The sequence below is a fragment of the Grammomys surdaster genome, unplaced genomic scaffold, assembly GCF_004785775.1.
Source record: "Grammomys surdaster isolate TR1022 unplaced genomic scaffold, NIH_TR_1.0 128, whole genome shotgun sequence".
NCBI lineage: Eukaryota > Metazoa > Chordata > Mammalia > Rodentia > Muridae > Grammomys > Grammomys surdaster.
The window spans coordinates 3,577,115-3,599,622 of record NW_021604586.1 but is presented as its reverse complement, the minus strand read 5'-3'; the positions used below and the strand labels follow the sequence as shown (position 1 = coordinate 3,599,622).

At 50.0% G+C, this 22,508-nt stretch overlaps 1 protein-coding gene and 1 long non-coding RNA gene across 3 annotated transcripts in view; both read left to right on the top strand.

Annotated features, from left to right (window-relative positions):
• Positions 1-4,552: 4,552 nt before the first annotated feature.
• Positions 4,553-10,692, top strand: LOC114609025. Its single transcript, XR_003709453.1, has 4 exons — positions 4,553-4,689; positions 4,802-4,885; positions 6,541-6,605; positions 10,669-10,692. It is a non-coding gene; the product is annotated as an uncharacterized LOC114609025 (long non-coding RNA).
• Positions 10,693-15,180: 4,488 nt separating this feature from the next.
• Kcng4 (potassium voltage-gated channel modifier subfamily G member 4) overlaps positions 15,181-22,508 on the top strand; it is a 12,151-nt gene continuing 4,823 nt past the window's right edge. The window contains exons 1-3 of one of the 2 annotated variants that reach the window (XM_028753221.1): positions 15,181-15,631; positions 17,178-17,968; positions 19,838-19,907. In XM_028753221.1, the coding sequence (XP_028609054.1) occupies positions 17,219-17,968; positions 19,838-19,907 (820 nt within the window). In that variant the 5' untranslated portion in view covers positions 15,181-15,631; positions 17,178-17,218. The remainder of the gene's footprint in view (positions 15,632-17,177; positions 17,969-19,837; positions 19,908-22,508) is intronic. The other variant, XM_028753212.1, reaches the window with a different exon arrangement.

Sequence of the window (22,508 nt, the reverse complement as noted above, 5' to 3'; positions counted from 1 at the left end):
TGGGCTCGCTCTTTTAACTTCTAATTTTCTAAGTTCCTCAAGGTCAAGTTTACGTTAAAAGCCAACATAGACACAAATAGTAGTGTTTTAATGACTATTAAAATCAGGGCCTCCTATTACATAAGGGCTTACCTAGTCAGCGGCAAGCATCTGCATGTGGGAACTTGTGATAGCCTAGAGAGGGCTCAGAGGCTGGCATTCAAAACCCTGTGGTCCTTGTTCTGTTTTGAGATGTCTCAAACTTCCTCAGTGACCTCACGGAGGCATGGACTTTCCAGGGTACCATTCATCCCATTCTCTAGAGGAAGAAACTGAGGCTCAGAGAGAACCACTGGGAAATAAGTGAGCCCAGGAGCTTACTTCAGTCAGAAAGCAAGGGCTGTGGTCTGGGGTCTAACATCCATCTCAGCTTTGTATAGTTGGGGAACCATTAACTTGGGGGAGGAGTGGAACAGGAAGGATTTGCCTGCTCTTTGGCTGGGACCAATGGTTAGAAAGGGAGATGGGAGGCCAGAGGGTAAAAGGCCACCATACAATGTGGGTTTGTGACCCCTGGGAAGATTAGACTTTAGGGAGGGCTGGCTGTGGCACCTTTCCTTGGCAGGTGACATTTGAGGATGGGTGTGAGATTATGCAGCTGTGTTCCAGGTGGTCCAGGGCACCCTAAGTGCTTGCCTTTTATCTCCAGTAATTCTCTCTTAATGAGGATTTAGCATAACTGACAGTGGTGTCACCTGGGAGATAAACCGGCAGCTTTTCCAGCTGAGCTGGGGGGGAAAAGGGGGGGCTCCAATCAAATCCCCAGCAGAGATATCCAATCATTAGCACCTCCCTAATCCAGAGGTGGCTTAACCCAGCCTGCCTCACTCAGGAGGGTAGGGAATCGGGAAACCAAAGCTGTCAGTGATGGGGGATGGAGCAGGTGGTTCACCCTGGGAAAGGTGAAGGAGGCAGAAACAAACAGAAAAGGGCTGGACGTGCACATGCACACAGGAGGCCAAAGGAACAACTTGGCAGAACAGCTACACTCACCCCCACCCGCCTACCACCAGCCCCCAGACACATTCACTCGTCCTGAATTTAAGGGTTGTCCAACTGTACTGAGATTAATATGGGGCCTTGCTCCTGTGCCCTAACTTCTAATAAGGCTGCTACACAAGTAAGGTCCAGAGTTCACTTACCAGCTGCAGAAGCCTAACAGAGGTATCCAGTCTCCCTGAACCTCAGTGGTCTCCTCTGGACAATGGGACCAATGATAACCCAGCTCCCCGTATGACCTAGCCAGGTGCTGGCCAGCACCAACTCCAAGTCACCAGGACACGAGTTAATAAACTGCTAGTCAGGAAACATTTGAAGAGTACATGGGAGAGAAACTCGGGCATTCATGTTTACATAGAAGCTCTGTACATATACCACACACACACACACAGCATTGCCACATAGAGCACTGGACAGGTGGCTCAACAGGTGACAGGTCTGGCTTCGAAAGCAGGAGCACCTGGATTTGAGTCCTAGCACCTGGGTAACAAGCTAGACACAGCTGCATGTTCCTGCACAGGAGAGAGGATCCTGAGGGCCCTCTGGCTGGCTTGTCTATCTCAAACACTGAGCTGCAAGTTGTCTTAAGGCAGCAGGACAGTGAGCAACAGAGGAAGTCACCAAGGCTCTGCTTTGGCCTCTGCAAGGGTTTGTAAGGGCGTGTACACCTGTACACTCATGTACATGCTACACATACACGCATACATATACCACACACATCATACATACACATACCATACACACACACCACATACCATAAACACACCATAACACACATACCATAACATACTACACCACACACACTATACACCATAACACATCATAAGCATGTACACACAACACACACTATTACACACCACACACACCACACACACACACACACATAAAGTTTTTTTATTTTAAATTTAATTTTAAAATAAAAATAGTGCTAGTTGGTAACATGCATGCCTTTAATCCCAGTGACTGGGAGGCAGAGGCAGATGAATCTCTGAGTTCGGGGCCAGCCTGGTCTATAGATTGAGTTCCAGGACAGCCAGGACTACACAAAGAAACTCTGTCCCAAAAGATAAAATAAAATAAAAATAAAAATGGAATTCACACATTTGTAGCAATTCCACTTCTGAGCACAAGCCTGAGAGAGCAGGACCCGGGGAACTGAGCCTCTCACACCCGCACGCTCTGTGGTATCTCATCGTCAGATGGACATGTGCACTCTGTGTCGGTCAAATGCGTTGAAGGTAGCCTCAGTGGCACCAAAATGTGTCAGTGTCACAGTCAGAAAGAATGCTCCACTCGCCCTTGGATTAATTTGACCAAGATCAAGCCCAAGTTTGAACTTTCCACTTTTCTCCATTCTGTGTCTTCCGTGTGTTGTATCTGATGTGCCCCTGTTGCCTGTGTCGTGTGCGTGTGTGTGTTTGTGTGTGTGTGTGTAGGGCTTTGCTCTGTGCTTATTGAATCGCAGGAAACATCACACAGGGAAGGAGTGAGGGGCACTTTAAAGAAATCCTTAGCGGAGATTTACAAAAGATTAATTCATTCACTGACCGTGACTGATTCAGAGCAGTAAACCACAAACAAACATGATTAACCTGCGTCCACGTTGCTGACCACGTTCATGGTAGATATTTGCTTTATAAGTTTGCTTTCAGCCCACTGGCTGCTTTCACCATGTGATTAGCAGTGCATCACTCTGGGACGGGGAATGGAAATACACATAAGATTACATCTATGCATTAGTTTGGCCTATAGACGATGATTATATGGGCAATCCTGGGCATAGTAAGGTTGGGTGTTACATTTATCTCTTAAAGGCAGGCTAAACAAGCAGGGTGAGTACACTACATCATAGGGTAGTAGGCTAAGTCTTTAGGTGGGGAGTCCAAGACAAGGTCTCTCTGTGTAGCCCTGGCTATCCTGGAATTCCTGCTGTAAAACAGGCTGGCCTCGAACTCAGAGATCCACCTGCCTCTGCCTCCCAAGTGCTGGGACTACAGGTGTGCACCACCACCACCCTAGGCAGGCTGTCTTAAGCGATCTTATAGTATATTATTGGCTGTAAGGTCCGGCAGAAGTCTCAGGCTCACAGCTGGGTATGGTAGTGCACACCTTTAATCCCAGCACTTGGGAGGCAGAGGCAGGTGGATCTCTTTGAGTTTGAAGCCAGCCTGATCTATATAGTGAGTTACAGGACAGCCGGGGCTACACAGACAGACTGTCTCAAAAAAAAAGTTCACAGAAAGTAGGATGGGGCCCTTCTGGGGGACAGAGGTTGACTGTCATCAATGATGACAGACCTTCAGTTTTGCCCGCGAGGAAAGTTCTCAAGATGAGCAGTTGCTAAGGTCTTCATGCAAACTGTCCCCCACAGGCTCATGTCTCTGAACACTTTCCCCCAGGTGGTGGCGCTGTTGCAGGAGGTTATACTGCCTTTAGGACTGGAGAAGTGGGTCACTGGTGATGGGCTTTGAGGTTTTATAGACTCACCCCACTTCCTGCTAGTTCTGGGCTTCCTGTTCTGCCAAGATACAAGGTGAAGTCCAGCTGTGCACTTCCCCAGCTGTGGCCCCATGTCTTCCTTCCATGATGAATCATAGTCCCTCAAACCACAAACCCAAACAAACCCTCCTTCCCTGAGGCTGCCTCTTAGATGTTTGGTCACTGTGATGAGAAATGCCACAGACACAGGCTATTCAACAGCGCCTCACACCAGGTGACACTGATAGGCGCTCTCTGACACGGTAAGAAGGCAAAAGGAATGCTCTGTATATGTTACCACAATTTAAAAAGTACCTTAAGTGGGGCTGGAGAGCTGGCACTCTGGTTAGGAGCACTTGTTCAGGACCTGGGTTTTGTTCGAAGGACCTATGTCAGGATCACAAACACCCGTCGCTCCAGATCCAGGCGATCTGATGCCCTCTTGTGGCCTCAGTGCACTTATCAAATACACAGATATAAAGAGCATGTACACATAAATAAAAAAAAAATTAAAGACTTTTAAAGAAAAATGAATAAAGTATCCCAAAAGACTCTGGAATTCACCTTTACTGAAATCTGCCTGGACTCAAAGAAGATGCCAGCTTGCATGATGGAGTATGCATGCCAGCCACTCTGGAAGAATATTCAGGGGCTTCCTGGATTGTTCAACTCCCTCCCAAGTCCCTGGCCTGGAAGAGCTGGCTTCAGTTGGTATAATAGCTAGCTGAAGCCCATGAAGCTGGGGGGTGGGCAAGCAATCCCCCAGGATGGATCCCGACTCCCTCGTATGACCCCACAGGGGCAGCAAGGGTCTGAAAGAGAAAAGACATTACAAGCATGTTACAAGGATGGCCCGTGTTCAGAAGCCCTTGTCTGAGGTCATGCTGGGTGTGTGTGGAAGTGGAATCTTCTGAGGCCACAGCTATGCCTGGCCTGAATCTGATGTTTCCAACATATTTGTCTGGGCAGTCAGGTGAGTGGGTGTGTGCGCATGCGTGTGCATGTCTGCATGCGTGCCACAAGGCTAAGAGACAACCTCTGTGCTACAGGGAGACACACAGACCTCTGCTCAGTAGAAGGCTAGCTAACGTGTCAGTCTTTCCATCTGTGTAATAGCCTACCACACAACACCTGTTTTCATGCGTCAACTTGATCGGACCACGGGGTACCCAGGTATGTGGTCAAATGTTATTTGAGGTATTTTTCTGGAAGAGAGAAACGCACTAAGGTTCCAGGCGAGTGCGTCCTTTGGAGGCTACCTTTAACCCAATGCCCTCTGTGACAGTTCTAACGCCACAAGTTTGCTGGATGCCTGCCGCCGACCTGAGAGGTGTCATGAGGCTGTTCCCTCCACAGGGACACACAGGAGGTGAGGTGTAAGGCTTGGCTAAGAAAGGGGCTTCGATAGAGGAGAAAGCTATCTGCAGCTACGAGGTGGCAGAGGAGGGCTGCACGTGGGTCTGTACAGTCACTCGGTGCTTAACTGCGAGTGCAGATGATCCCCGTTAAGCCACAGTTACTGGTTTGTCCTCCAAAGAAATCTCATCAACGCCGGGTGTTTAATACCATTGAGCACACAGGATAATGAGTTTCGGTGGTGGTGGTGATGGTGGTGCTCCCAGATGGAAATGCAGTGCTCCGATGGACTGAGGCCCAGCAGGATGCTGGGAGGAGAGGCATCATGTTAGCTCCCCTTGGTACTGGGCTCATCAATTGATTCCGTGATTAATGGACCCTGCCCTATTAGAGCCATTGTGAGCCGTTCCTGCAATTTCAGATAGCTTAAGTGTCCTCGCTGATACCATGGAACCTATTTTTCTTTTCTCATCTCATCTACTACAAGGGTTATTTCTCAGCCTCAAATTGATGTCACAAGCATAGAAACATCCAGAGTTAGAGAGAGCCCTGGGGACTGATTTCTCCGAGAACGAATACATCTTTCTACCCCAGCAGTACCCTGAGGAAGGGATGGAGGCATGGGTTCAAATCCCTGTTCTTGCTTTTTGAAACTGTGTGACCCTAGGCAAGGCACCCAACCTCTCTGTGTCTAGGTTTCCCTGTGTACAGGGCTGGAATGGCACACCCACCCAAGCCGTTACGTACGTCAGTCCGAATTCCTGAAGGAGAGAGCTCGGCCCCTGCTCATCATTTTCTGCGTGTGAAGAGCTTGCTACTGTTAATTGGCAATTTAGACCACCGGGTTTTTAATCTAAGTTCAGTTCGCACCACTTCAAATGCGTTTCTTTAAATAATTAACTCCTTTTGATACTTTAATCTTCAAAAGCCCTCAGTGCCCGCAGACTTAGCAAGGTATGAAAGCAATTACATTCTCCCCGGAGCCAATGGCGGCTGCTGGTTGGGGGTGAGCAGCCTGGGGGTCAGAATCACGGAGAGCTGTGCTGACTAGTTTTATGTCAGCTTGACACAAGCTAGAGTCATTTTGAAAGAGAGAACCTCAGTGGAGAAGATGCCCCCACAAGACTGGCTAGTGGGTAAGACTGGTGCACTTTCTTGGTTAATGGTTAATCTGGGAGAGCCCCCGCTTACAGTGTCACCTCTGGGCTGGTGGTCCTGGATGGTATAAGAAAGCAGTTGGACCGTGCCAGTGTTCAGCCCTGTCCTATGGCTTCTGCTTCAGTTCCCCACTCTCTGACTTCCCTGGATAATGGACTTTAAGCTAACTATAAGATGTGATAAGTCATTTCCCGCTTCTGTTGCTTTTGTTTGTGATGCTTCATCACAGTGATAGAAAGCAAACTCAAATGGGTGCCAGGCAGCCTCTGGCACAGGCATTCCAAAGGACAGAGACAGGTTTTGGGGTCCAGAGCTGAGCAGTAGCTGTGGACTTCCTGTTTCTATTGTCTCTTGGGCACATCAGAGCCACCGTAGTCAGCACTCTGGCTTTCTGGAGCCAGGTGTGTGGTGGGCTGGGGCTCGCTCTGGGCCAGAGCATCCGGGGTCTTGGCTCAGGTCAGCTTGCTCTGCTTTGTCATCCAGACTTTTGTCTTCCTCACTTTCGTGCAGGGCCACCAGAAACGATGCCACTCAAGGACACACTGCATGCCATAACACTTGGTGGCCATAAGAACGTAAGCGTTTTTCAAAGGTGACAGAGAACAGCTTAATAAGCCAGGGAGATCGGGGGTCTTCCAGAAGATCGGGGGTCTTCCAGAAGATCGGGGGTCTTCTGAAAGATCGGGGTCTTCTAGTCCCAAAGGCCCAGAGCATGTTGGTCTTCAAACCTTCATTTTGTCTACAGAGTAGGATCTTACTATGTAAACAAATGGCCTTGAATATGTTATATAGACCAGGATGTCCTTGAACTCACAGAGATTCACCTGTCTTTGCTCTCAAGTGCTGGGATCGAAGGCATATACCACCACACAGGGCCTGATCTCTGTACTTTGCAAAGACTCTATACAAAAGGGTCTTTGGGGCTGACCAGAGCACACTACTGAAGTGACCTTAGAAAACCTGCCAGGGTGTCCAGAAGGCCAGACAGGGCTGCACACCCCATCATCTTCCCAGACACCAGGAATAAGCAGGTCAGGAATCGGAAGCCCGTGGGCACTTGCCAGCAAGCTGTCATCTGTACCTTGGAAAGGGAGTTCACTTTGCAAATCAGCAAACATATTTGCAAATTCTTCTGCCTTGAAAGGATGAGGCGGCACAGCGGATCTTTCTAGCTACTAGCTCAGGATGCCTGTATTCAGACTCACACTGACCCCAGGGCCTTTGCAACTGTTCTGGCTTAGATATGAAGCATCCTACCCCCACCCACAAAGACTCAAATGGCAGAGCTTGGTCCTCCGCTGGTGGATCAATCACTGACAGGGTCAGACCTAATCAATGTTTCACAATTTGATGGTGTGACAGAAGTCTCAGAAGATAGGGCCTGGTTGGAAGCGCTAGGATGGGGAGTGGGTGTGTGTGGGTGTGTATGGGTGTGTGAGTGTGAGTGGGAAGATGAGTGTGGGTGAGTGTGGGTGGGTAAGTGGGTACGTGTGTGTATGTGGGTGTGTGTGGGAGGATGGTTCTGTGTGTATATGTGTGGGTGTGTGTGTGGGGGGGTGTGGGTGTGTGTGGGTGTGAGTGGAAGGATGGGTGTGAATGGGTAAGTGGATGTGGAAAGATGGGTGTGGGTGGGTGAGTGGGTGTGTGTGGGTGTGAGTGGGAGGATGGGTGTTGGTGGGTAAGTGGATGTGGAAGGATGGGTGTGGGTGGGTGAGTGGTGAGTGGATGGTGATTGTGGATGAGTGGGTGGGTGGAGGGTGGTGGTGGGGTGGGAGTGTGTGTGGGTGAGTATGGGTAGGAGGGTGGGTGAGTGGGTGGGTGGATAGGAGGGTAGGTAGGTGGGGCATCTCTTTGAAAGCTGTGTCTAGCCCTCATCTCTCTTCCCTTCCAGCCTCCCTTCTCTTCCTTTCCATCACACTTGCCCTCACAATGTTCCTCTGTCTCTCCCGCAGACTGAAAATCAATCCTCCCTCCTTTAGAAAGTTCTCTTTGCCGGGCGGTGGTGGCAAACGCCTTTAATCCCAGAGAAACCCTGTCTCAGAAAAACCTAAAAACAAAAACAAAAACACTAGAAAGTTCTCTTGGGAATTTGTCACAGTGGAAGGGAGCCAAGTGACTCAGTGACAACGTTCTCGAGGCTGTGGTTCTTGTCTATGGGAAGACAACATGCACTTTCTCTCTCTTGTCTGTTTTAGTCGGGGGTTTCTATCGCTGTGATTGAAACACGTTAGCCAAAAGCAGCCTGGGAAGGAAAGGGTTAATTTTACTCACATCTTCATATGACAGGGAAGGAAAGGGTTAATTTCACTCACATCTTCATATGACAGTTCATTGTTGGCGGACATCAGGACTGGAACTCACACGGGGCAGAAACCTGGAGCAGGAGCTGATGCAGAGGCCATGGAGAGATGCTGCTTACTGGCTTGCTTCCCCTGGCTTGCTCAATTTGCTTTCTTATAGAACCCAGGACTATCAGCCCAGGGATGGCACCATCTACCATGGGCTGGACCCTCCCCCATCAATCACTAAATAAGAAAACACCCAACAGGCAGTGGCAGAGGCACAGGCCTTTAGTTCCAGCACTTGGGAGGCAGAGGCAGGCATATCTTTGAGTTCAAGGCCAGGCTGGTCTAGAGGGTGCGTTTCAGGCCCCACAGGCTACACAGATAAACCCAGTCTGGAGAGAGAGAGAGAGAGCGCCTACAGGCTTACCTACGACCCAATTTTAAGGAGACATTTTCTCAACTGAGGTTCCTTTCTCTCAGATGACTTTAGCTGAGTCAAGCTGCCACGTTGTCTCTCAGTCTCCTGGGGAAACTGAGTCTGTGATGGCGATCGTGACACAAGCTCTCTAATATTTATCACAGAATGGATTTAAACATTTGTTCACCAAATTACTACATATTTATTATTCTGTGAGTTAAGTTTGCCTTTAGATTTAAAATTTCTATATATACACATACATTTTTTTTCAACTCTATAAAGAGAATTGTTTTGAACTTAATGCCTGGGTCCCCTCCCATCAAGTACAGAGGTCATCACACTAAACTTCCAGGGCAATGGGGTTAGCAGGGGGTGAGGCCATATGGTTGATTAGTACCTATAGGAAAAGGGACCTAGTTCTCCCAGGCTCTCTCCGCCACACAAGGGCTGATGGCCACAGTCTAAAGAGAGCACTTTCCAGAACCCAGCAATATCAGGGCCTTAACCTTGGAGGTCCAGAGTGATAAGTAAGTCAGGCTGTTTCCGTGTTAGTCAGTCTATGATATTTGTTCTGTCAAAGCAAACTAAGATAATCAACACTTGTTACAGTCGCCTGGGGAGTTATCTGCAGAAAGACTAACTCAGTTACGTATTCAGGCTGTATTTTTGAAAGGAGTTTTGAAAGGAGAAACATTTCAGTTTGTGCACAGACATATCTTTTGGAGCCAAACAAGATTCTATTGTAGAAATCCAACACTAGCTTTTATTTTGAGCCGGTGAGTCTCACCTTTCGCCTCTTCACACGTTTTTACCTTGTCTGATATCAAGACCATATTCAGGGTACCCTGACCTTGACTCAAAGTGTCTCTCAGCAAATTTGTACAAGCACAGAGCAGCAGATTGGTAGCTCAAGATCCTCAAAACCCAAGACTTCAAGCACCTTGGGACATCAGACAAAAAGGCTAGCTATGAGTGTGTCTTCTATTCACCACCCCTTCCATTTATTTCTCCACCTTTCCATCCCTTCACCCATCCTCCCTCCTCCCTCTCCATCCTCCCCCTTCCCCTCCATCCCTCCTCAATCCCTTCACCCATCCTCCCTCCTCCCTCTCCATCCTCCCCTTCCCCTCCATCCCTCCTCAATCCCTTCATCCATCCTCCCTCCTCCTTCCCCTCCATCCCTTCATCCATCCTCCCCCTCACTGTCCATCCCTCCCTCCATCAATGTCAATACCAGCTCTTGCACTAAGTGTATAAAAACAAGATTCTGTCTCTAGTTCAAACCTACCTGCTGCAGTGTGGCTAGATCAGACTCAGGGCAATCTTGTGTCCAAAGCATACCCGTGCTAGGGTGTCTCAGCCTACTTGTCCTGCCGGGACTACTTCTTCCACCACTGGATCTTCATCTAGACCTGCTTTAAATTTACACCAGATTGTCCCTGTGTGTTCTTCCAATTGACTTCACTAGAAGGGACACTGGGCACAAAAGGTAACATTTTTATTGCCAGCAAAGCAAGCGGGGCAAAGCACTGCCTCTTACAATAAAGAGTTCCATGAGTTCAGCTGAGTCCGCATTAAAAAGAGAATCAGGTCAATTATTTTATTGCGCTGGTGTCTCGGTCTCGTCCGAGTAAGTCCTCGATCTGGAACACTGAGGACAAGGACAGCAGATGTTCTCTGTGACCTTACCCCCTCCTCCGAGGAAAAGCTCTGTCCTAGATTTTAAACCTTCACCAAGGCAGAGTGTGTCTGGAGCAAACAGCTCTCCAAAAAAAAAAAAAAAAAAAATTCATGAAAGCAAGTCGGGAAGTTTTGCTCTTGAGGAGGAAGATATATATGATAAACACACACACACACACACACACACACACAGTGCTGTAGTCAAGTTCTAGGAACATCTAACATGCATTTTTCTCCTTTAATTGTTTTTTTAAGAGTTATTAATAAGGAAGAGGCTGGGGAGACGATTCAGCAGTTAAGAGCACTGACTGCTCTTCCAGAGGTCCTGAGTTCAATTCCCAGCAACCACATGATGGCTCACAACCATCTGTAATGGGATCTGATGCCCTCTTCTGGTGTGTCTGAAGATAGCTACAGAATGTCCTCATAAACATAAAATAAATAAATAAATTAAAAAAAAACCACTGATCCTTAGACTGCTTATGTCAAATCCAGCACATACTTCACTTATGCGTGTCTTCATTCACCCTTTCAACAGCCCCCTGAGGTAGACTATGGGCCTATCACTTTACAGAGGAGGAACTAGCTCCAGAGACACAGAGGAACTTGGCCCAGGTTGGGAAGGCCGAGATTAAAGCCTGGATATGGAGCCCAGGTAGAACAGATTCAGGGCGCCTAATCTCCACAAGATACCTGAAGTATAAAAACGGAAACTAGCAGCCACATGTGGTGGCACATGACTTTAGTCCCGGGGCTCGGGAGGCAGAGGCAGGTGGATCTCTGAGTTTGAAGCCAGCCTGGTCTACAGAGTAAGTTCCGAGACAGGTCTAGGCAGATAAATTCTGTCTTGAAAAACAAAAAATAGGGCCTGGAGAGATGGCTCAGTGGTTAAGAGCACTGTGTGCTCTTCCAGAGGTCCTGAGTTCAATTCCCAGCATCCACGTGGTAGCTCAGAACCATCTATCATGGGATACAATGGCCTCTTCTGTCCTGCTGGCATAGATCACGCATACATATAAATAAGTAAATCTTTAAAACAAAACAAAACCAAAAAGATAGACAATTCTATAAGCCCCAAAGCTTCTCAAGTAATGAGGGGAAAAAAAGCGACCCGATTCCTCTAGACCACCGGTGTTTAGCGTATTCGTTTTCTCCCAGGCTAAATTCACAGTAGAGATAATTGACAGCTCTGTAAACAAGCTGTCCGTGTTTTGAAACACTGTAGCTGCCTCTCCGGGCAGGGCAGGTACCGCGTCTTCTCCAGAGTTGGTGCCAACTGCAGATTAAATGCACACCTCGAGGCCAAGATTCCCAAAGCAAGATGATAAATACATCCCCATAGCTTTACAAAGCAAAATACTTCTTGATGTGCTGTCACAGGGTATAGGAAAACTTGAACAGGGTTTGAGAAGTGCCAAAACTAAACCCCACAGGAGTCTGGGTCTCTTGTCGCTGTGCACACTAGGAGGCAGCTCCTTGCTGCCTACGGCACTGGCCTCCGGGTCTGACAGTTCTCACTCCCTACCATGTGGCACCCCCACCCCCACCCTACCATCACCTCCTACCATGAGCAGACTCCTCTCCTGGAGACTGACGTTGGGCTGAAATTTTCCCACCACTGTGTTATAGGCACCCCCAGAACTCTAATTCATCCCCTGATAAGGCTAGGTGCTACCTGGTGTCTGTGTTCCACAACCTGCTGAAGCCCAGAGCCACCCAGGTGACACTGCCTGATACAGATCCCAGCTGGACTACTCTGGAGTCCTCAGTCCCCCTGCCCACTGTGGCCTGGGAGAGGCACTTCATATACAAGCTGCTGGAGAGGACAGCCACTATGGGAAGGGAGCCCGCCTGGCTGTGCTCACCCCAAACCAAACAGACTATGGCAATGGTATCTTATAAGGCCTGAAGCCGCTGAGGACAGCCCTGAGAGTATCAGGGGGTACCTGGAGAAAAGGGAGGTGTAGGGAGGGAACCTGCACAGAAGCCTAAGGGTGACTCAACACCACCAACCCTTCTCTGAATACTGCCCTCAGGGTCCCTTTCTGGATCATACTATGACCCCAGCCGTAACTCAGTCAAGTTACAGGAATACTCAAGTCAAGGCTCAAGAACTGTTGCTCAGTCAGGGTTTGACCAAGATTCCTGCCTTGCGGGGGGTGGGGGGGGCTTTCTCTCTCCATGCTGGAAAGCCACAAGTTCAGTGATATCCCAGAACCCATCAGCACAGGTGTGCAAGAGCCTATCCTTCACTCTCCTCCCCAGCCCTCCGCAGAGTGATACCGTTCACTTGGTATCAGCCGGAGTATCAACACTACAGTAATTGGCAAGCACCATATCTGAGGTGGATATCTCCCCAAAAGCCAGCCATGGTCAGCGTACCACACACCACCCCCTATCGACAGCAGCCTCGGTCTGGGTGTCCCTGGATGCTCATTCTCTGTTAGAGATTCTTGCTATGGATAGAGAGAGAGGGAGAAGATGGCTTAAAACCTCTGTACCTGCGTGGTGGAATGCCAGGCATGACCTTTTGACCTTAACAACTAGTTCATTTGCTCCTCACAAAGACCAGGATGCTCAAAAGGCGAGTCATCAGAGATTCAAGGCGCCGACCCTTCTCCTCTTAGATCCCAGAACTCTCCCCTTCTGGAGGGGACTCCCTGTTCTCCATCTGATTTAGTCCTGTCTCAGTCAGAGTTTCTACTGCTGTGGTGAAACACCATGACCAAAAGCAACTTGGGAAGGAAAGGGTTTATTTAGCTTACCCGGCTGCCCCGATATACAGAGAGAGAAGAAAACCTGCCTGGGGTCACATAGCCCTGGTATAGCAGGCCTGGCTGGATAGGCAAGGCAGAACCTAATACAAATCCTGAAGGAGATCTTCTAGGCCATGCCACCAAAGGCTTCTCATTGGCCTGGAACTCCCTAAGTAAGTCAAGGTTGACTGACCAGCAACACCCAGGAATCCTCCTTGTTTCTGTCTCATTAGGGATAATGGGCTTTGCCAGGCTTGTATGGATTTTAAGGGTTCACATTTAGATTTGCATGCAATAAGGGCTTCACTGACCGAGCTCTGATGGGGATTCCAGGGCATTGGGACCTTGTATGCCCAGAGAGAACTGAGAGAGGAAGATGGACTCTGGGGAGGGTGCTTCACCCAAGAGACTCATGCTGGCTAGCTATTTGACTTTGATACAAGCTAGAGTCATCTGAGAGGAGGGAACTGCATTTGAGAAAATGACTCCATAAAGTTAAGCCACAGGCAACCGTGTGCGGAGTTTTCTTAATTAGTCATTGATGGGGGAGGGGCCAGCCCACCATGCATAGAGATACATCCCCTCCCCCAAACTGCTGATCCTGGGTTCTACCAGACAGCAGGCTGAGCAAGTCATGAGGAACAAACCAATAAACAGCATTCTTCCATAGCCTCTGCATCAGTTCCTGCCTCCAGGTTCCTGCCTTGGCTTCCTTCAGTGTCTCGTGACTCGGATATGTAAGCTAAATAAACCCTTTCCTTCCCAAGTTGCTTTTGGTCTTGGTGTTTCATCACAGCAGTAGAAACTCTGACTGAGACAGGACTAAATCAGATGGAGAACAGGGAGTCCCGTCCAGAAGGAGAAAGTTCTGGAGCCTGGCTTATGGGAGCTAAGAGGACTGGAGAGACAGAAAAAGGGCAGTGCCTCAGCACCCCTCATAAAGACGCCAGGCCTTTCTCTGCCTTGGGCCTCAACAGCAGTGACTGTAGTACAGGCAGCAGGGAGGAGCTGTGGGAAGGCAGAGAAAACAGGCTGTGTCTCTAGGTCTTGCGCTGGCATTCACCAGGCCCCTCGGCATTTCTGTGGAACACTGGGCTTCCTATAATACTCTTTGAGAACCTCTGTCCCCTGCCAGCTTCTCACTCTTGCCTGCACTCCTCCATCCCTCTGTGAAGCCACAGGTACTTTCTGTTACTCCTTCCAGAGAGCTGAGGACAGCCAGGCTCTGATCCCCCTTGCTCCTGGACCCCCACATCAGATCCTGTCTGCATTCAGTACCGGTCCAGGACCTAGCTCCAGCTGCCAATTAGGACGGTGTCCTTGAACAAGCCTCTGGGGATCTCAGAGACAGGATGGAGTTGTTGTGAAGGTCGCTTGGCTGCAAAACCTTTTAAGGAAATGAAGGACCCAGAGACAGGCAGCCCTAAATTAACGTGCTTTTGCAATTTCAGCCCTTATGGTTCCTACTGTCCTCATTTGACCAGTGAGAAAACTGAGGCTCAGAGAGGTGAAGTGACTCACCAAGCACACACAGCAAAAAGCTGGTTCGTGGCATCTTCCTCTCCCCACTTATACCCAGGGCCAAGCTCCCAGGAGATGCTCACGGCTTAGATTTCATATCCTGAAAGCCCGATGCCACTCATACATTTTACAGATAAGGAAACCAAGTGTGAAGGCACAAAGCCACCCACCTAAGGACATTCACTTGGAGGCTGGCATCTAGCCCCAAGCCTCTCTGTTCTCAACCCATGATGCCATCTCTCCAGTACCTACCCTAAGCTCTGAGGCTGGGTCAGTCTGTCCCAGCCTTCAATCCTCCCTGCAGCCTTTACCGAGGCTCCTCACCTTAGTGTACCATGAGGTTGCAATCCCCAGGTCCCCAGCTGCCCCAGCTTCTCCCGAGCTCAGCTCCTCCTCAGAGAGGCGAGAGGACAGACACTCTCCTTGCCTTCCTGGTGGTTGGCACAGCCTCTGCTCCCCGCCTGCTGCCTGGCTGATGGAGAGATTAATCCTAAGCCCTTCCCGGCAGCACCCCCACCCCCCATCTTAGGCAGGACCATGCTGACTGTCCCCATGGGACTTGGAGCACCAAGTCCAGTGCTGAGGCAGGACAGCTGGCCCAGCTCCCTGCAGCATCCGGACCTTCGGCTTCCAGGAGGAGGGAGGACTTCAGAGCCCTTCTAGAGAGCCACCTTGCGCCTCTGCTCCTCTGCAGATTCAGACTGAATAAACTTCTGCTCTGTACAGGAGGCCGGAGAAGGACTGGACACTGACCCTCGGCCAGGGCTGCTATGTTGGGAGCTGGTTTTGATTTGTGTTTTGTTTCGGTTTTGGTTTGGGTGGTTTTCTTTTCATGTCCCCCTACCTCTCTGTCACAAACCTGTCTCTTTCCTGGTCACTGAGACATGGGCTCCCCATGTCCGGCAGAGAACCAGCTGGGAACACACTTCCTAAAACAAGCGGTGAGTTGAACTTGGGAAGAAGTTGTTCATTCTGGGGTGGGATGTTCCAGAGCAGTGACTGAGTGAAACAGCTTGGGAGAAGGGATATTTGGAGTGAATTACTTTCCCGGGCTCGAGAGGAATTTTGCTGGCCAGCTGTCAGGGGGGACAAAGACCTCAAAATCAGATCAAAATCAGTGGAAGGAAAGGAGGCAAGATTCCGGCTTTGGAGAGAACCCCTAGCCAGGAAGCTGTGTCCTGGGTTGAATCTGGATTTGCTGAGTGACCTTGGATGAGTCCCTTCAGCACTCTGGGTCTTGGTTTTTGCACTGGAAATTGAGAAAGCTTGAAAAAAAAAAAAAAAAAAAAACCTCCCTGGATTCCCTGTCTCTGCAGGCTGTACTCCTCCTGCCGCTGGCTGTGTGCTGTGAACCAAGTAACGCATGCAGAATAGCAAGGGGAGAGCTCTGCGGCGCGAGTGTGAAACACAGCGGCCCCCACTCACTCCTCACTGTCCGCCAGAATCCAGCTGGCTCTGGAAAGGAAAGGCACTTTTATTTCCATTGGCTCCTGATTGGAAAGCCTCTCTCAATGTAAGGTTATAGGTGCCTGGAGACAGCTCCGGCTGGAACAGGTAGCATAAGAAATGGTCACACCACACAGATGATGAGACATATCGTAAATATTTTTTTAAAATTATGTGAGCAGCTAAAATAAAAATATGCTTGTCCTAAGCGAAGCCCCTAAATAGGTCTGCAATACAGAGAGCATTAGAAACCTCTTTGCGCTGCAAATAAAAGAGTATATGGTGCAGGGAGGGGAGGGACCACTTCAAGGTCACACAGCAAGGGTGACAGAGGACCAGGGTGAAACCTTCTTGGGGAGCTTCTTGGGGTGCCTTGCAAAGCTGCCATGATCCCTAGCTCCCGAACATTTGACAGTAGGGGACACTAGGTGTCAGTTCCCTCACCTGCGAAGGTGAACCGTGCCTGTCTGCCTCGTGGGATGGTTGGCCTGGGTCTCTTAAAGGAACTGGGTGCCTTAGAGCTTTCTAGAAGTGACTGTTATGGTGGTGTTCCCCATCCTGTGCTCAACTGTAGGGGAGCCCAAACTTCTCCACTCACACAGACCAAGCAGAGGGTCCAGAGAAACTGAGACAGTCCTCTCATGTTTCTCTGCAAAGAACAAGGCCACATAGGGCACCCCTGCAGGATTGATACAAGCCTTGTCCTTTGAGAGGAGAGAGGGGAAGCCTCTTGCCCAAGACTACAGAGTGTCCGATAGCACGGCACAGGGCCCGTTACCCACATCTCCATCCACAAAGTGTCCACGTCAGAGAGATGTACACACAGAACTTCCTTAGTGTAGTGAGAAGCACATCTGTATGGATGGATGTGTCCACTGATATAGCCCAAGCATATAGTAGCTACCCAGTGAACAAGACGTAAATGGAAGGAAGGTTCAGGGATGGCTGGAGCAACTGCAGCTACTATGGGGCAGTGTTTATACTGCCAGATCTGCTGAGACTCATCCTCCCTTCCTTCTCTTCTTCTTCCTCTGGAGACAGACAGGTGAACCCACTGCTCCCTGGCCTGACAGTCTGAGGCAATGCCCATGTCTTCCAGAGACAGGGACCTGCATCCTGGACTCCATCACTTTGGCTCCTGCAGCCCCTTGAGTCAGCTCTGGCCTGGTCCCGAGCCTCAGTCAGTCAAGGGCCTTTACTACCGCAGGGCCCGGAAGGTGGGCCACCTGGACGCCTCTCCAGAGGCCAACCTGAAGGAGATCCTGGTGAACGTGGGTGGCCAGCGGTACCTGCTGCCCTGGAGCACCCTGGATGCCTTCCCGCTGAGCCGCCTGAGCAGGCTCCGGCTGTGCCGGAGCTATGAGGAGATCACGCAGCTCTGTGACGACTACGATGAGAACAGCCAGGAGTTCTTCTTTGACAGGAATCCCAGAGCCTTCGGGGTGATCGTGAGCTTCCTGGCTGCGGGAAAGCTGGTGCTTCTGCGAGAGATGTGCGCCTTGTCCTTCCGGGAGGAGCTGAGCTACTGGGGCATCGAGGAAGCCAACCTGGAGCGCTGTTGCCTGCGTAAGCTGCTTCAAAAGCTGGAGGAGGCGGCCGAGATGCGCCGGGAGGAGGCTGCCCAGCGCCAGCAACAGCGCCAGGCCTGCCACTCGGAAGTGCACGCCTCACGATGGGCTCGCAGCATGAACCAGCTGCGTGAGATGGTGGAGGACCCACAGTCAGGGCTGCCCGGGAAGGTCTTCGCCTGCCTCTCCGTTCTCTTCGTGGCAACCACGGCTGTTAGCCTGTGTGTGAGCACCATGCCCGACTTCAGGGCTGAGGAGGACAAGGTGAGTTGGTGCTAATCAGGGACCAGGAGGCAGCCCAGATACACTTAGGAAACCAAAGCTGAAGAGGTTGGCATGTGAGATCTCGCTCCAGGAAACAAGCTCCTCCTAGGACTGGCATTAGATTTAAGCCTTTTCCTTCCCTAGTGTTACTGGCTGGGTTCGTTGACTGCCTGGGCCCTGGTAGCCCTATAGTGACCTTGCCCCAGAGAAAACATTCTGCCTCTGCACTCCTACTGCCGTGGACCCCCAGGAACCGGAGGGTCTGTGTCCTAATTTGCTTTCTGTTGCTTTGAGAAACTTCCCGGTAAAAAACCGAGTTTGAGTGGAAAGGGTTTATTTGGCTCACACTTCCAGATCACAGGCCCAGGGGGGCGGGGAGGGGGAAGGGTCAGGGGAGGAACTGAAGCAGGAACCAGAAACAGAGGAAGGAAGCCACAGAGAAGGGGGAAGGCTCCTTATTGGCTGGCTACTGCTCAGCCAGCTTTCTCACACAGTCAGGGGTTCACTGTCTACGGATGGTGCCGCCCACAGTGGACTGGGAACCTCCTACATAAATTAGCAATCAAGAAAGCGCCTCGTGGTCATGGCAGTCGGGCCATCTAATCAAGGCAGTTCCTCAGTTGAGACTCTCTTAGAGTCTCTGGGCTTTGTCAAGTTGACAGCTGAAGCTAACTGGAAGAGTCTCAAAACCCGAAAGAGGAGCCATTTGTTAGGAAGGTGGGTGAAGGGTTTGACACTAGAACTAGCCAGTTGCCTAAGGTAGAACTTCTCTCCAACTCTGCACTCTCCCACAGCTCCCTATTGCCTGACCCTCCATCACTTAGGTTATAACGAACAAGGGAGGTAGATTTAAGACACTCGCACGCACACGCACGGACACGCACGCACACACACACACCACGCACACACACGCACATTGCTGCCTCCTTACAGAGTTGCCCTACACAATACAGTAGGACCAGAGAACATTCCAGTTAGAGAGCCAGCATGTGCCTCAAACACAGTAAGTTCTTCACCAATAGTTGCTGAACAAAATATGTTTCATGGGATGGACCAATGTTTTCTTCAAAAGAAAAAGATACAATAGCACTCATTCCTTAGTCTTTCAAACAGCTGCTCCCCCCCCCCACCCACACACACGGGAGGTGCAATCAGGGGCCCCCACCCCACCCCCTTTAGTCTTTAGTACAAAATCTGCAATGGAAAAGCTTGTTTGCCCACAGGAATATCTACATGTGGGTTTATTTTATTTTTAGTTTTAGTTTTTAGCTTTTGCTTCTGAGGATTAGGGCAGAGTAAGCAGTGTCCTTACCTCAATCAAGGGCAGCAGGTCCCCGTTGCTGAAGAATCAAACCTGGTCTCCACACAGGTGGTTTTCTTCTTCAGGGAGAGAAGAGTGTGGGGGAAGCCAGGAGCTTTCCTGTGCAGAGGGGTCAGGGCTTTGTGAGGGCCCAAGGCTTTGAAGATTAAGAAGAACGCAATCCCAGGCTAAGAGCACAAACCCAGGCTGGGCTTAACAGCACTGGGAAAATCAAATCAGAGGCAGGTCACCAGTTTGCAGGCCTGGACAGCCCAAAGCTGTCCCTGAGAAACTGGCAGCTGTGTTTCATGGGGTAAGAGGGATTCATGTCCAGAGACAGCCACAGTATCCTTGTGTTTCTTCTCCAGAGCCACCTTTGTACCTGCAGCCCCATCCCAAGAGTCCCAGCCTCCAGAGGGTCTATGCTTCTGTTGGGAATTCAGAGAGCCAGGGAGGCTGAGGACCGGCAACCTTAGGTTCTTAGTTCTTTCAAGCAGGTGCCCCTGACATTTACATAAAAAGCCAGTGTTCTTTCTAGTATATGCTTTGTATTTCTCATTTGTCCTCAGGGGACAGCAGCAAGGCAGAGAGTGGCTCTATTAAGCCAGCCTGCTGTCCTGAGGAGAGCCATAGGGCATGGTAATTTAATGACACCCCGAGGGACCCTGGGGATGTGACCTTCGTAACCCAGACTCCTTTGCTTTGTCACAGCTGGCATCTGGCTTTTCCATGTTTGCTTATTCATTTGTAGGTTGGCTGGTGACCTTTGTGGCTTCTCCACCTTTTGTCTGGGGGCTGTGTCCATTCCTGAATAGGTTGTGTTTTGCTGTGTGTTTTCATTCCTCTTGGGTGCGTACGTAAGTGTGACCTTGACGAATCTTAAGTGTGAGTTTTGCCCTTGGAGGAGCTGCCAAGCTGTCCCCTAAGTTCACGTTCCCTGCAACCCAGCCCAGAAGGTTTTGTGTGTGTGTGTGTGTGTGTGTGTGTATGTATGCATGTGTGTGCATGTTTCTGTGTGTGTCTGTGTGTGGGTGTGTCTGTGCATGTGTATGCATGTGTCTGTGTGTGTGCATGTGTGTGTATGTGTGCATATATGTGTGTTCACGTGTGTGTATATATGTGTATGTGTGTCTGTGTGTGTGTAGGTCAGAGGATGGCTTTCAGGAGCTGTTTCCCCCTTCACTGTGTGGGTTCCACCAGGTTGTCAAGCTTGGCTTGGTGGCAAGAGCTTTAATCTACTGAGCTATGCCACCAACCCTCCTCCTCCTCCTTCTTCCTCTTCTAATTGTTCGGTTTTCAGGTATACCCATAGAAATTTCTTTTTGTTTTGTTTTGTGTGTGTGTGTGTGTGTGAATTTAAATTTATTTCTTTCTATATTTTTAGGAGAAATTTCTTTAAAAAAAAAAAAAAGGCACTCCTACCACCCTACCTCCGGCCAATCTAGGCTATTTCTCTCACCCCAAAAGTTCCTTTGGAGCCCTTCCCAGTCTACCCAGGGTGGCCGGAGCAGCTGTTTGGGAGTGGGAATCCTGGAGGTGGCCCTCACCTAGTTCCCAGTGTCTGTGGCCTCTGGCCCCACGTGCCTGTGTGATCTTCCATTTCTACTGCAGCCTCCTTGGGCCTGGCTCACCTCAACTGCAGGAAGGGGCAGTGCTTTCTCACACTACCAGCGACAAGGCACACAACAAGGCAGCTAACTCCGACTTCAGCTGTGGGGGGGATCCCCAAACAAGATTTTCCTGTGCCCAAATCCAGAGTGAAGAGAACATCGTGGACCCAACTGCCCCAGGCCCTATGGCCAAAGTCTTCCTTAGAGAGAGAGAAGTGCTTTGGTGTGTTTATTTTGTCTTTCTCTCCCCAACCCCTTTCCTTCACATGAGGATGGATTGATTGGTCATCATATCTTCTACCAGAGGCCCCCCACTCTGTCCCCTGTTTCCCTGCGTGGCTGCAGAGATGCCAGAGCTCTTAAAGGCAGGCATCAGGCTGGTTAAGATGCAGGGCAGAGCAGGATGCAGATTGAGAGACTAGGCAGAGCCAGCCTGCTGCAGTGCAGGGAGGCCGGCAGTCCAGACCAGGAGAGGGAGGACAGAGTGTACATGCCTTGAATAGCCAAACGCCAGCACCAGAGGCAGAAGCATGGCCTGCTGGGCCTGCTGGCCCTCCAGAGTCACCTTCCAGAGCTGCTGGTCATTGGGCAGTATTCCCCAAGGCTCCCAGATCTCAGCAAAGAACAAAAGCAGCCCAGACTCTAGGACTTCTGAGGGCTCTAAAGTCAGGGGGAGAGACCCCCAAGTTCCCATGTCTGAGCTTGGCCCCAAGGCTTTGGGTTCGTGATGGACCCAAGAATCTGTCTTTGTAGCTGGCACCCTGGGGGGATTCTGGTTGTGCTCCACCCTATTCATCAAATACTGGAGCCCAGAGACAGCTAAGGACCACTTCCAGGCTGCACAGCATTTTCATAGAAAGCCTGGAGAACCCAGAACCAAAGCACTGATGCCATCCAGGATTCTGATGGCAAACCTCCAGGGAAGCCCTCTCTGTAGGTTGAAAATGTGTCTACGTCCTGAAGAATGGTAGCCTCCTGCTGACCAAGTGGGCCAGCCTCTGTGACAGCATGTCACATGCGTATCTGCTGGACTCAGCATCCTCAGAACTGCTGTATACATGATTCCATCCATACAGCAGCCCTTTAGGGTGATGATGGCTGGAAGTCCAGGGAGGACCAAGTTCCTGGGTTGAGACTGTTGATTGAGATGTGACCCTAAGCCACACACTCAGGGCTTCATCTGCTCCAACCCCGGAAAGGACCAGACAGAAGCCAGGGTGCCCAGTCCTAGGTAGGCTAACTGTGCTTGGGTAGGTGTGGCCATTGTCTGTCTTTCTTTCTTTCTTTCTTTCTTTCTTTCTTTCTTTCTTTCTTTCTTTCTTTCTTATGAACAGACATAAAAACATTTCAATTTAGGACTCCCCTGGGCTTGGATACTGGAAAGCAATTTCTTTTTCCACTTCAGAACATTTGAATCCAAAACCCCCATAGTTGGCTACATTTTCCTTTGCTCATAGGCACATAGCTCTGTCATATTCTTGCTCATTTCCCAGAGTGTGCATGTGTGTGCAGGTGTGTGTGTGGGACAGTGTGTATACATGTGTATGTGCGAGTTCATGTACATGTATGTATGCGTGTGTGCTTGTGTGAGTTTGTGTGCCCACATATGTGTGCATGTATGTGTGAGAGT